The sequence below is a fragment of the Lytechinus pictus genome, chromosome 10 (assembly GCF_037042905.1).
Source record: "Lytechinus pictus isolate F3 Inbred chromosome 10, Lp3.0, whole genome shotgun sequence".
NCBI lineage: Eukaryota > Metazoa > Echinodermata > Echinoidea > Temnopleuroida > Toxopneustidae > Lytechinus > Lytechinus pictus.
In genome coordinates, this window is record NC_087254.1 from 13,774,942 (window position 1) to 13,790,450 (window position 15,509).

The following is a 15,509-nucleotide window of genomic DNA, read 5'->3' on the forward strand; positions in this document are numbered from 1 at the left end:
TCTCACCTGCATAGCAGAGTGAGACTATAGGCGCCGCTTTTCCGACGGCAGCGGCGTCAACACCAAATCTTAACAGAAGAGTAAGTTTTTGAAATGACAGCATAACTTAAGAAGTATATGGACCTAGTTCATGAAACTTGGACATAAGGGTAATCAAATATTACTGAACATCCTGCCTGAGTTTCAAGTCACGTGATCAAGGTCAAAGGTCATTTAAGGTCAATGAACTTTGGCCAAGTTAGGGGTATTTGTTGAATTCCCATCATAACTTTGAAAATTAATTGGTCTACATGTAGTTCATAAAACTTGGACATAAGAGTAATCAAGTATCACTGAACATCCTGTGCGGCGAGTTTCAGGTCATGTGACAAAGGTCAAAGGTCAATGAGCTTTGGCCATGTTGGGAGTATCTGTTGAATTACCATCATAACTATTAGCTATTTTGTATGCACTATGCAACGTAATCCATGAGGAGGAAACTGCTTTTTTTTAATATGAAAATAATGAACCAAGAAATGGCTTCAGAAAGTGATAATATGACATAATCAAATGGTAAATACAGAACAAACTTGTCATCTTTTGGTGGAGAACAATACTGAAGCTTGATTTTGATTTCCCATGTTTGCACTTGTGTAGCCATAACAGATTGTGGATTCCGACCAGCCCATTCATCTTCCACTCCTCGCATCATCGGTGGTTCACTGACTCAGCTCGGAGATTGGCCCTGGATGGTATCTCTCAGAGACCGCTCAAATGTTCATCGTTGTGCTGCGGTGATTATTAACAGTAACACAGCCATTACTGCTGCACACTGCATGTAAGTTTGCTTTTCAATACGCCCCGGCGATGCAAAAAAAATCTATTTGATAGTTCTTAATTGATGTTCTTGTAATTAAGATATTTGGGCCTTCGAGTTCCTTCGCTCTCTACCAGATAACCCTTCAGTTATTAACTTTACTCGTTTACAGAGACAAATTTGAAACGGCAGTTGTGGGTGACCTGAAACTTTCTACCACTTCAGTGTATCACCTTGAGCTGGATATAGAAGGAAGAGCCCAGCATGAGGACTACAACAGTGAAACCATAGAGAACGACATCGGGATCATCAAGTTCAAGACTCCACTCAACTTCACCAATGACTATATCAGACCAATCTGCTTAGAGAACGAGAATCGTACCGTGTACAAGGAGTGCTATTTGACTGGATGGGGACATTCAGAGGAAGGTTCGTACACATTCATTCCCTCTAACTGTTGCCATGTTAAGTACTAATGTACTTCTTGGGAGTTCCTAGTATTGAAATATTAGAGTGGGACATTAGAAAACATTTTGAATATAGAAAGTTAGATGGATATGGGAAAAGAAGGGATTTTAAATAGGAAATGGGGTCAGTTAGCTGTAGAATTGTTGGGAAATTCATGAGTTTATAGCTTATTGACTGTAAAAAAAGTTTGTGTAGGATTGGGCAGGGGCTATTAGTCTGGGTTATAATTGAGCAAGGTGCCACTCAGAGAAGGAGAAATATTCATATAATGCTTCTAAACCAGTTTTTATGCTTAATATGAATATATGAGGTAAACTGGCTGTATCCTGAAAATTACCTGTGAGGGCACTTTTCTCAAAATGGCCGCCAAATTTTCAGAAAATTAGAATTTTCGTACGTAGATTTTGACATAAGCATTCAATTGCCATAAAATTAGTGTTCTATGAAAGCCAAATAAATTTACTACAATTTGGTACTATTTATAGGGGGTAAGTAGGTAATTTAGCTGAGATTTTAAGTACATAACTGCATTTTTGTAATTTTTTCCCAAAACCTGAAAATTTTGGAAATACCAAATTTTACATAATTCTAAGAAAAAATAAAGCAATTGCCTTTAAATTTTACAGAAAATCTTATAAATATAATATCATTATATTCATAAAATTTCAACTCTGTATCAATGTTTTTAGCAAATTTATAAGGTATTAAACTTGAATACTAAAATTTCAGAAATGTTGCTTTCTGAATTTATTTCCCTAGACTAATATGTATAATCTATAGTAAAAAATTCAATACAATTATCTATCCTTTTTTTAACCACTTGGAGAGTTAAGAGTAGGCTTTTCTCAATCAGCTACATAAAAAATATGCTAGCACATCGAGGCCTACCCCTCTCGGGGGGGGGGGGGGGGGGCTGTCAAAGTCACCCTCCCCCCTAGAGAGGAAAGAGTAGAGTTTGTTCTACCAGACCAAGGAGGTTTTTGCGCTCATCCACTTCTGGTTACCTTGTTATTCCAAAAGTTTAAAAAACTTGTCGGGAAAGATCATTTGCTTATGTGTGCCGCATTTTGTGGAAAAGCCTTCCTAAAGAAATAAAAAATGCACCTCTGTCGAGACTTCTGAAAACACTTTTATTTAAGTCTTAGCTCTTTATGCGCCTTGAGCACTCTACAGAGTGGATTTGGCGCTTTACAAGTCATATTATTATTAATACTTATTAGTATTATTACCAGTTTCATATAAAGAAGCGCTGGTACATCAAAACCTAGCCCTCTCGGGGCTGTCAAAGTCGCCTCCTATATCATGTATATTGTCTATTTGTTAGAAAATTCACAATTTTGGAGCCCCCATTGAGGCTAAAATATGTTTTTATTTAGGGTATAGTCACTTTTATTCTTAAAACAAATTGAAAAGGAAAGAGTAGGCTTTGCTCTATCAGCTTTATAAAAGAAGTGCCTGCCCATCGATGCCTACCCCCTTCAGGGGGCTGTTGAAATCACCCCACCCCTTTTGCATTATTGCCTATTTTTTTGAAAATTTACCATTTTAGAGCCCCCATTGAGGCAAAAAGTTGTTTCTGATATATAGTTCTTCTACTTTTACAGCCTTGAAACTACTCGGAGAGGAAAGAGTACACTTTCCTTTATCAGCTACATATGAAGAAGTTGCTCTACTATATATCAGAAACACCTTTTTTTGGGGGCTCCAAAATTGGTGACTTTTACAATAAATTTGCTAAATTTGTAAAAAGATTGGGGTAACTTCTACAGCCCCCTGAAATGGGGGGGGGGGGGGGGTTGGGTAGGCTTTGATATGGCAGCAATTCTTTATATGTAGCTGAAAGAGGAAAGCCTACTCTTTCCTCTCCAAGTGGTTTCAAGAAAATTAAATTGGGTATTCTATACAGCAGGAATGCATATTGCCTCAATTGGGCTCCAAAATGGTGAATTTTCAAATGATTAGGTAATAATGCAAACAGGGTGGGGTGACATTGACAGCCGCCCAGAGGGATAAACTTCAATGTGCCAACACTTCTTTATATGCAGCTGATGGAACAAAGCCTATTCTTTTCCTCTAAGTGGTTTCAAGGCAGTAAAAGTGGCATAACTATATATCAGAAATGACTTCTTGCCTCAATGGGGCTCCAAATTGGTGGATTTTTTTTAATAAGTAGGCAATAATGCAAGAGGGGTGGGGTGATTTCGACAGCCCTCCGGATGGGGTGGGGTGATTTCGACAGCCCTCCGGATGGGGTGGGCTTTTATTTCCCAGCATTTCCTCATATGTAGCTTATACACCAATGCCTATTATTTCCTCTCTAAGTAGTTTTGAGGCAGTAAAAGTGGCAGAACTATATATCACAGACACTTTTTTTGCCTCAATGGGGGCTCAAAAATTGAGAATTTTCCAATAAATTGGCAATAATCCAAAAGGGGTTGGGTGATTTCGACAGCCTTAGGCTTCGATGGGCCAGCACTTCTTTATATGAAGCTGATAGAGCAAAGCCTACTCTTTCAAGTGGTTTTAAGAATAAAAGCGACTTTACCCTAAATAAGAAATGCCTATTCGCCTCATTGGGGGCTCCAAAATTGTGAATTTTCCAATAAATGGGTAATTTACATAATATAGAGGGCGACTTTGACAGTCCCCTGGAGGACTAGGGGTTTGATGTGCCAGCGCTTCTTTATGTAGCTGGTAGAACAAACTCTTCTCTTGCCTCTATAAGTGGTTTTAAATCACTAAAATGGGGTGTATAAAGCACAAACGTTTTTTTGGCCTCAATATTGGACCAAAATGGTGAATCTTCAAATAAATTGGCAATACGATGATATTAGCTAAAGAGGTGGGTGACTTTGGCAGCCCCTCCCCCCCCCCAAGAGGGGTTGTAGGCTTCGATGTGCCACTTCTTAGGCACCCCCCAAAACAAGTTGATTTGAATAAAAAGAGAAAAATAACACTGAAAATTTCTTCAAAATCGGATGTAAAATAAAGTTATGACATTTTGAAGTTTCGCATAATTACACAAAATAGTTATATGCTCATCCTGGTCGGTATGCTAATGAGGGACCTGATGACATCACTCACTATTTCTTTTATATTTTATTATATGAAATATTCTAAGTTTCTCCTCATTGTCCTGTAAAACAAAGTTTTATTTTGATTGATTGATTGATTGAATTTATTTTTTCTTCATTTCAAACAAATTGACAAAGTAAGTAGGAACAAAACACAATATGAATAACAGAAATGAAATTATTTCTCCCTGAACATATTAAATTACTATTGTTTAACATTTAATGGTTCAGTTAAGTTGGTTTTCAATTGTCAAATCTGTGAAAAATTGAAATGTTGTGTAATTCAAACAATAAAAAACAAAAGAAATAGTGAGTGAGGGACATCATCAACTCTCTCATTGGCATATATATCACTAAATTGTGCATATAACTATTTTGTGAAAAATAAGCAAAACTTTAAAATATCATAACTTTCTTATTCACATCTGGTTTTGATGAAATTTTCAGCATTATGCTTGTCTGATATTTCTCTATTGATTCAAATCACCACTTTTCTTGGGTAGACTTGGCCTTTAAGGTATCTGGTCGAACAAAACCTCTCCAAGTGGTTTCAAAGCAAAGTGACTGTTCTGTACATGTATAGCAGAACTGCCATTTGCCTCTTGCCGGCTCAATGGGTGCTCCAAAATAGTGACTTTTCCATTAAATAGGCATTATACAACATTATATAGCCAAGAGGGGGGGGGGGGGGAGGTGTGACTTCAACAGCCCCACCGAGAGGGGTAGGCCTCGATGTTCTAGCTTTTTTTACGTAGCTGATAGAAAAAACCTACTCTTAACTCTCCGAGTGGTTAAAAAAGGGTAGATAATTGCATGGAATTTCTAACTATAGGCGTACATTATGCATATTATACATATAAGTCTACGGAAATGCATACAAAAAGCGACATTTCTGAAATTTGATTATTCAAGTTTGATACCTTATAAATTTGCTAAAAAGAATGATACAGAGTTGAAATTTATTTACATAATAATAGTATATTAATAAAGTTTTCTGAAACATTTCAAGGCAATTGCTTTATTTTTCTAAGAATTATGTAAAATTATGTATTGCCAAAATTTCCAGGTTTTTTGGAAAAAAATTACAAAAAATTCAGTTTTCTACTTAAAATCTCAATCAAATGACCTACTTACCCCTTATAAATAGTACCAAATTGTAGAAAATTTATTTGGCTTTCATATGACACCAATTTTATGGCAATTGAATGCTTATGTCAAAATCTATGTATGAAAATTAAATTTTTCCGAACATGTGGAGGCTATTTTGAAAAAAGCGCCCTCACAGATTAATTTTCAGGATACAGCCTGTTTACCTCATATATTCATATTCAGCGTAAAAAACTGATTTAGAGGCACTTTATGAAAATTTCTCCTTCTCCGAGTGGCACCTTTTGGCTCATTTATAACCTGGACTATATCCACAGTTCTACAAGCCAGTGGATTGATAAATTAACTAAGCCTCTTCATGCATCGTATCATTTTACCTACCTGTGGTGTGCCTAGGCCAACTTTTGAAAATATATTTGGGACTGGGCAATGCGAGAATGGAAGAAATTCTGTTTGCCAGCAAACAGGAGTGTGATGACAAAAAAAATGTGCAATTTGTATGACAGACAGAAAAAAGATTCTTTAAAACAAAATGCATAAAGAATTCCTCCAATCATTCTGTGATTTTCATTTGTTTTACTGAGAGAAAAAAGAAGGCAAAACAATGTGAACTGAGCACATTTGGTATATTAAAAAGGAGTTATGCAAATTGTGCTGCTGACAATGCAATACGATAGCTACAGAATGCGTGCAAGAATAAAAGGAAACCAAGAACATTTTGATGTTTGATCATTCTCTCCCCAACTGTGATTGACCGATGCACACCTCTGTAAATGTATTGTTTCATCCTATTTCATTTGACAAAAAACTCATACTTCACAATTATGAAAGCACATGAGAGTGAGCAAAACTTCTCATTTGTGCTCTGTAACACCTCAATTGAGAGATATATAGTTCAGAATTTTGTTTTGAGTGATGATGAATGTGATTGTCCTCTTCCACGGTGCTGAAAACTCCTTTTTTCTGTATTACAGGAGGTGTTGTTTCAGACACGCTTCAAGAAGCCACTGTTACCTTGTTCAATCGTTCGGCATGCCAAGAATTCTACCATGATCGCCAGCTCACTCAGGGCATGCTGTGTGCAGGAAGTTTATCCGGTCAGACGGATGCCTGTCAGGTGTGCTGGTACTTTATTCCATGAAAATGAATATCCATAAAACCCATATTTTATTGTTAGAAATAGAAATCTGAAATAAAAATACTCAAAAAAATAATTTGTCCAATTGATTGTGGGCCCGACAGCCATTATGCAGCCCCAGCTCAACGTAGCTCTTTCCTTTATATCATGGAATGCCTGTGTAAAAGCAACTCCCATCCTCTTATAATACAGCTGTTGGCTTCTGTTATTTCTTTATATGGACGACCTCCTTGTACATGACAACTGAATGAAACTCTTCATGATAATTGTCAATCACGATTACTCAGGGAGTTATGAATGTATTCATAATATCCTTCATTTATGTTCTATTTATAAGTTATGTATAATAATATCCATATGTATTTTATGTATTCAGCCTCTGTGCATTATATAAATACAATGGATACATATGCTAAGTGTACATCCCCTTGCATTTGGGATAGAGGACATATTTGCCATAATTGTATCCCCCGAACAGAGTTCGGAAGATACTATGGATTTGGTCACGTCGTGCCGCCGCATCCGCCGCCGCAGAGATTTCCTTGTGAGTACTCTATCAGCTGCATTTCTTCTCCGATCATCTTTAAATTTGGCATGAAGGTCAAGTATGGTATAGCAATGCCGCCTATCGATTTTGGTGTGGGCGGAGACATCGTTGCCATAGTAACAAGAGTTTTTGTGGAAATAGCAGAGATGTCCTTGTGAGCGCTCTACCAGCTGCATTTCTTCTCCGATCATCTTCAAATTTGGCATGAAGGTCAATTATGGTAAAGCAAAGCCGCCTATTGATTTTAGTGTTGGCATTGACATCGTTGCCATGGTAACAAGTTTTTGTGGAAATAGCAGAGATGTCCTTGTGAGCGCTTTACCAGCTGCATTTCTTCTCCGATCATCTTCAAATGTGGAGCGAAGGTCCATTAAGCAAAGTTGCGTATTGATTTTGGTGTGGGTGGAGACATGGTTGCCATGGTAACAAGAGTTTTTGTGGAAATAGCAGAGATTTCCTTGTTAGTGCTCTACTGGCTGCATTTCTCCTCCAATTATCTTCAAATTTGTCATGAAGGTCCATTATGGTAAAGCAAAGCCGCCTAATGATTTCGGAGTGGGTGGAGACATAGTTGCTATGGTAACCATATTTTTGTGGAAAAATTGTTAAAACCTGCAACTTTTTTTTCCCAGTTTGTCATAACAGTTGGCACACAGAAGCAATATTAGAAGGTGAAGTCAAGATGCCTATCATTTTTTGTGGGGGGTCTTAGGGTTAGGTTTACAAAATATATCCAGATTACTCTATAATTGTATTCCCCAACAGGTGATACTGGAAATATTTTAGGTTTTGCAGAGTCGCGCTGCTGTGTCATATTATTGTCATGAAATTTGGTACCCACAGGCAAAATGTGGGCAGGGTCATTGTCGCCATGATAATTTCATCTCTAGTTATTTCAAATTGTCTTACTCCAGCAGTTCAAGGGTCAATAATGTTTTTTTGTGTAATGAAAATGTGATCCACTTATGAGAAAAATAATAGTTACACATAGAATATTTATCTTAAATTGTCAGATGCTTCTCTTCTCTTATATTTTGGATGGGGGGGGGGGAGAGGGAAGGGGGGAGGATTAATCACCAAGAAGGTTGGATCTTTCCATATCTATAAGGAAGAACAAAAATATTCCAATCTTGCAATATTGAACTCGTTCCATCTTCCTCACAATTCAACACTTGTACCCTCCCTTAAGAGCTTCAGTATTTTATACTTTTTTGCTTCTCTTCATGTGTTGAAAGGGTGATACTGGGGGGCCTCTCCAGTGTGAAGATCAAGAGGGCCGTTTCCACCTGGTTGGTATCACAAGCTTTGGTTACGGATGCGGACGGCCAAGTTATCCTGGTGTGTATACCAAGGTCTCGTACTACAATCGCTTTATAACCACGACGAATTTTAAAAAACCAGATGGTGAGTACGCCTACCTCATTTAGTAATATTGTAAATATTTATTTTAAAAATAATAGCAACAGTGCTATTGATGATATCGATAGGGATAGCAATGATGATGATGATAATGATAGCAATAATAATGATGATACTAATATTAAAAATAATGATGATGATAATATTAATTACAATGATGATAATATCAATAATAATTATCATAATCATAATGATAATAATGATCATAATAGTAATAATAGTAATAATAATGGGTATATCTGTTAATATTATTCAAATGTCAGTGTTGAATGTGTACATATTTGTATACTGTTATGCTCCATTTTGAATAACTTTGATTTACTTAATTTTTGTTATTCCTTGTTTCACTTTGTATTAGGCTCTAGTTATATATACATGTATATGCTTTGCATATTTGTTTTGAACAGATTATCGGCAGATGTCTTTGATGTTCCAATAAATTCAATTTAATTCTTAATAAGGTCAAGGATAGGTTGATTAAACGATAAATATGCCCCATTACATGTACATTTGGTCAATGATCATCGCTGGATGCCGATAGAGTAATCATTTATGACTAATATAGTGCTGTGTTCATATTTCATGCGATTTTGTGCAGGCTCATGATCATCATACGCTCCAATGTTTAGCGCAGGGTTATACATTTTTTTTTTTCGCTGCAAGATCATAGCCCTAAAACATTGCAAGCAAATTTTATGATTATCGCAAATGCATTGTACAATGTAGGGGCATCGTACAGTCTCTCTGTATTGCATGATCACCCCACAACCATACAAATTACGTCAAACATCAAAAAATCAATGCAAATAATAGTCTTAAGAAATAAAAAACATAAAAATCACATTTAAATATGTTACAATCAATTCTGATGCTGCTAGTTTCTTCTGGTAAATTTGTTGAGAATATGATAAATAATAATAAACACCAAAAATATCTTATCAAAAGCATCAGTGATTTAAGGAAAAGGGTCAATACATGTATGTAGCTTCAATTGGTATCATTTGCATAGTAAAGGAAACTACATGTACATTGTTTTTGGAAAGACTTATGGGGTTATGGAGACAATATCATTGGCAATGTTCTTGCATATTTTCAGTGCAATCACTCAAATGTTGACCTAGATGGGGGGGGGGGGGTAGTTTGAGACCCTCCCCCCGTCGTTTTAGGTGTCTAAAACACCCATTCTTGTTTAGGGGTTTTAGCTCCCTCCTAATTGATAATGTATCTACATATAAACATATAACATGCGTGTGTTTGTGCGTTTATATACGCCAATCACACCTTTATTAGAAGCCTCAAATTTTTTATGATCCTTCCTATTCTTGAGGAGTAAATGACAATAATCAGATCAATTATAATTATCATTTGAAAATCACTAAACATGCGTTAATACTATTGCTATTGTTATTTATGTGAAGGGATCGCATTCTCAGTCAGTCATAGCATTGTCTTTCTGAGGATGCGCCCTCTCATTTTGATTTAAATGATCATTATCATTCACTCCTGAAGATGATGAAGGATCGTCAAAAATTTATGCCTTTTAATAAAAGTTTGATGGGCAAAAAAAAACATAAACTGGATTTTCTTTGTTATCACTTAAAGGAAAATGAAACCTTTGGAACAAGATAGCTTGTGTGAAAACAGAAAAATCAAAGAAAGAGATTAACAAAATTTTGAGAAAATTGAATAAATAAGAAAGTTATGAACATTTAAAATTTAGATCATTATTGTAATGTACATCCTCTAATTAGCAATGTGACAAAGATGTCACATGTGAACAACTTTCTTATTACGTTTGTATATATTTCATATATACTGCCTATTTTATCACATCTATCATGTATTCTTTCTATAGGAGGGCTCGTAATACGGATTTTCAAAGAATACATTATGGATGAAGAGTTTTTAACACCATAAGAAAGAGCAAAAAGAGACATACTGAGGATATTTTATAGTCCATCACATGTGACATCACACATCTTTGTTGCATTGTCAATAGGAGGATCTCTATAGTGTTAGTGATCGCAATTTTCAGATGCTCAAGACTTTCTCATTATTTGCCTGATTTTTCCTCATACTCTCTTTGATATTATCCTTTGATTTTTCTTTTTCAACACATGCCCACTTGTTCCCAACGTTTCATTCCCCCTTAAGTCAATACGTGAAACTTTAAGATTGGTATGGATATTTGAACTGTCTGTATGGATGATTGGTTCTTATCAGTGGACATTTCACCTGAAATTCGTAAATGTTTGGTTAAAATAATTTTTGAATTCCCTTTTTAGCATATGATGCGTCACTCTACCGTCAAGATGTTAAGTTAGATTACACCCGGATGACTTTTGCAAGGTTTTTTCCTCATGAGCTCTACGGAGTTGACCATCTAGGCTGGGAAAGGCATTATCGCAACGACTATGAAGAAATCCTGACTGTCCAAACGGAGTTTGCAACCATTATTGAAGTAGACATTTACATTTACAGTATTGAGCAACCATTTGACAAACTATACATAGGTTTTGGTGACAATCCATATGATTTTGACTCGATCATTTCTGATACGGACGGAGAAATGGGAACATTTTATCGCATCGCGACTCAGAAAGTCTGGATGAGATTCAAATCAGATGGGGAGACAGGTGGTGAAGGTTCTTATGTAACTTTTCAAGGAAAATACATAACAGGTGAGACACAGTCATGGAACAGTTCTTTGCATGCATATTCTTTAATCTGGTCAAGATCTGATTATGTGATCAGCCACTCAAAAACCTTTGCCTGGGAAGCTTCTCTGTAATAATGTATGAATGCAGCTTAATGGTGATTAACTTTTGCCAAATTAAGCTTTCTTACTATGGTCATCTATACTCTATTTGAAGAGTCATGGTCATTAAATATTACAGTATGTTCATCCTTTCATTTTGAGTGATTTTTAGTGCCATAATTATCAACGTTCAGTTCCAATATAAAGACTTTGTACATGTACAGGTATATTCACTAATAATTACCTTCATTTTTGTTATGATATATTCCTAAAGTTCAGTTCTACATTTGCTTACCCCTATACTGATTGCCTTATCCTTAGACCCCTTTGAATATAATATTTAGTTTAAATCTTATATCTAAATTTAGTGAAATCATTTTCAGATTTGATAATCCCTATTCATTTTCTGATTTCATTATTTTCATGCAACTCCTAATTCAATGTTTCTAATTCTGTATAAATCCGGCTGCTCATATCAGGAATCCTCTTAACACTGCTTATCTAATTTCAGTACTTGCATACCTTGCACAATTTCACATATTGTTTTATAACATTATATTTCTAATTTATGATTTTCTATCTTGAATATATATTTTTTTTCAAGCATAAATTTCTAAGATTTGTTTTTGCCTTTATATGTATCATAATCTCCACAATTGTCATTGTATTTTTCTTTATGCTATATTTTACCAGTATTCCCAGTGCATCGGTTAGTTGGGCAGAGGGACCATCAGGTCACAGTGATTAAAGGGATTGTTTAACTTTGTGAGAAGCTGATTAAAAAAATTATCAAATTAAGATGAAATATGTTTATGAGTTTATGTATTTGTTCTAAGAAACCCTGGAAATCATCTTTATTTTGGATGAAAAGTTGTTAGTACATGTAGGTGGGAAAATGTGATTATATTGGAACCCGTCTACCAGACGATTTCCCAAATTACTGTGACTACCCGATTTGAAAATAAAATTGTATGCCTCCCTCTTCGTTGAGATGGTAGGCCTACTCATTTTAACGGACACGCAAGCGAGAACTGTCAATCAACCAACAGTGAATTGGGGGCAGGGCCACTCCGGCTGGCATGCACTGAGAATTGTAAACTTTACATGCAGCGCATGTAAAGTGAAATAATCCCTTTAAGTTTGCTCTCCTCTTCCCTGGTCACCAACTGATGCACTGGGCAAACTGCTATCAAATATTGCACGTACCTGTATAATGTTATATGACATTTTATCTAATGATTGATATTGCCTTTGTAACATTGAATATGTTTGAATTGCCAAATAAATAATAAAATAAATGAATAAAATTATGTATCATTTAAAAGTTTAGTATTTGTTTAAAAATTATAAAATTCACTTTGCGAAACTCATTGCTGGTTTTGAGGTGGCTGGTCACTTACATTTTTAAAATAATTTTTAATGATTTTTAATTTTTAATTTCTCTTTGTATATATGTTTAATCGTTTTATGATATTTGTATACAGTGTATACTGAATCATTTATTTTTATTATTATTTATTTATTTTTATTTTTATTTGTTTATTTTTTATTCATTATATATATATATATTTTTTTTCTTTATTTTATCTTATTTTTTTATTCATAAAATTTACTTGTAAAAGGGGGCCTTCACCCTACAAGCTCTGCTTTTTAGTTGGTCTCCTTCCCTTTCGATTTCATGGTATTATTGTATTATAAAAAATGATTTAAATGTTATATTTTGTAAATATGTACATTGAACTATCATTGTAAATGTAAAAAGATTGAAAGAGAAAATAAATGAATTGAATTGAAGTGAATGAAATATAGAAAACATGTTCAAGTTGACTTACAGTATAATCAAACCTAATTTGATTTTAATTAGATAATTTTACTGCTGAATAATTTTGTACTGTATTTTTAAGATATCTGTATTCAGAATTTACTGAAGAAGGCCTTTCATAAAAGCTTGATTCATTTGGTAATTCGTAGGCATTAGTGTAATTTTCTTTGTGTTTTGCTTTCTTCCTCTTCCATTACTTTCGCAATTCTTTTTATATTATTTGATCTTTATCATTGATCACTGCTATTTAATTGTTTTGATCATTTTCACTGAATTTATCATTGTCATTGTATTTTTGAAATAAAGTATAGTGAAAAGAATTAATGTAAATATTATATTCTTAACATTTTTACATAATTTGATGGGCTGTGGTTGGAAAGAGGAGTAGGATTTCACAATTTATCCTTTTTTTTTTTACCAGATCGATCAGAGTTAATGTGTCCGGATGATTCATGCTTCGATTGCCAAGACTTCTCACTTGGATATATTTGCTTTGGTGAGTGTCCAAGTCTTAATTTCGGAATACAAAATCGCTGTTTTTAAGAGTTAAATTTGGTTTTACTTTTGTCTGATTTTTAGTTGCTGGTCACATGGCATACATGAATAACGTAAGAAAAAATAATTAGTCAATCTTGAATGTTGCACTACCTTACTGGTTACCACGATTTACATTCAAGTGAATAATAAAATAAATTGTCATTGGGCATTCTGAGTGATTGAAGATAAAGTACCCACCACTCAGTATTTTTCCAATAAGGTCTCCATTATTTTCATGATAATTTTGATTATCGTTGACGACCATCTGAACTGTCAAATCGCTTATCCTGCAGAGCAAAACAAAAATTCTGCTCTAAACTTATACAAGAAAAGTAGGTATTATGTTGTATGAACATGTTTATGTTTGTAAAACAGCCATCTGTTACATTTATTTTCTGAAAAGTACATGATAGAAATGCCAAGTATATTTTTGTGGTATGGTATTTATTGAATCATGCATCGCAGTTACAAAGACTGAATTGCACATGGATATACATTATTAAAAATGTACAGTCTCAAAACAGTGGAATTATTTACATAATTAAAAAGTACACTTATATCACAGACTTAATGCAATAAATAACATACTACTGCGTATCAAACCATACATATTATTTACGATAAAAGAGTAATGTAAAACACACCTATAATTAAAACAAAGAAGAGGAAGAAGAATAAGAAGAAAAAGAAGAAGAAGAGAAAAAAAAAAGAAGAAGAGGAAGAAAAGAAGAAAAAGAAGGAGGAGAAGGAGAAGGGGAGAAGAAGGAGGAGAAAAGAAGATAGAGAAGAAGAAGACAATGAAAAAGAAAAAAAAAGAAAGTTGTAGCAGAATAACAAGAAGATAAAAGATCACATAATATATTGCAAAAAGAGAATACAAAGTACTGATATGTAATAGGTGAAATTTTAAATTTGGTTTTCATCATGATCATGGAAAGGCAATTATAAAATTCATTAAAAAATTTCAAATAGACATGTTTAGAAATAGAATTATTACGTAAGGGTAAAGTTCATTTACCAGTCAGTTTTCTTGATCAGTATGATTTAAAAATTAGTTGAATCGCGGCCGCTACAAGGATTGTTTTCTACTTTAGAATCATGTTGCCAATTTCAATAATGAATTATGGTATGTACATTGTTAAAACATAGACCGAATTTCAATATGAAAAATAGTTTGACAAACAAAAGCAGAAATTAGAATATGGCAAAAAGTTATAAATGGTATAGCCCTGTAAGATGTAAGGACATAAACACTAGATAAGAACACATGTAATCATGAATTTAAAAAGTGGTAAAAAATTGAATTATTAAAATTATGTTTAATATATCATTGCTGGTTTAAGAGCATTACCAAATAGGGTAAGGTGCTCTTTTTAATAGCGTTCTGTTCTACATTTGATTTCACGTATCCTCTTACTGTGTCTCAATTGCCTCAAAGAACTCTGGCTTTGGGGTAACCAGTCACGGAAGTTACAATAAGTGATCTAGCGAAGTTCAGGCAAAGTGATTCTCTCCTGTTTCTCATAGAAGTGAGATTACATGCTTCGAGTGCCTGTTGGTATGATTCATATCTTATTCCTAATATTGTACGTAGAGCACGATTTTGGATTGACTCTATTTGAGCCTCCTGGTTTTAATAGAGTCAGTGAAGAATGCCAGATTACACAACAATACTCCAGAACCGGTCTTATGTACGAAATGTAGACTGTAATCAAATCAGGAAGTGGCATGGAGAAATGTTTCAGCATCCGTAGTACTGTAGATACAGTTTCTTGGCTGCCTTTGATGTAATGTAGTTGACATGCTCTGTCCATCGCAGATCGCTGCTCAGAACACTTGTTGC

At 34.6% G+C, this 15,509-nt stretch overlaps 1 protein-coding gene across 1 annotated transcript in view; it reads left to right on the forward strand.

Moving 5' to 3' along the window:
* Nucleotides 1-15,509, forward strand: part of LOC129270210 (uncharacterized) — an 86,602-nt gene that overhangs the window by 13,269 nt on the left and 57,824 nt on the right. The window contains exons 16-21 of the mRNA XM_064106022.1: nucleotides 637-817; nucleotides 969-1,225; nucleotides 6,420-6,562; nucleotides 8,366-8,534; nucleotides 10,835-11,230; nucleotides 13,551-13,625. Coding sequence (XP_063962092.1) covers nucleotides 637-817; nucleotides 969-1,225; nucleotides 6,420-6,562; nucleotides 8,366-8,534; nucleotides 10,835-11,230; nucleotides 13,551-13,625 — 1,221 coding nt within the window. The remainder of the gene's footprint in view (nucleotides 1-636; nucleotides 818-968; nucleotides 1,226-6,419; nucleotides 6,563-8,365; nucleotides 8,535-10,834; nucleotides 11,231-13,550; nucleotides 13,626-15,509) is intronic.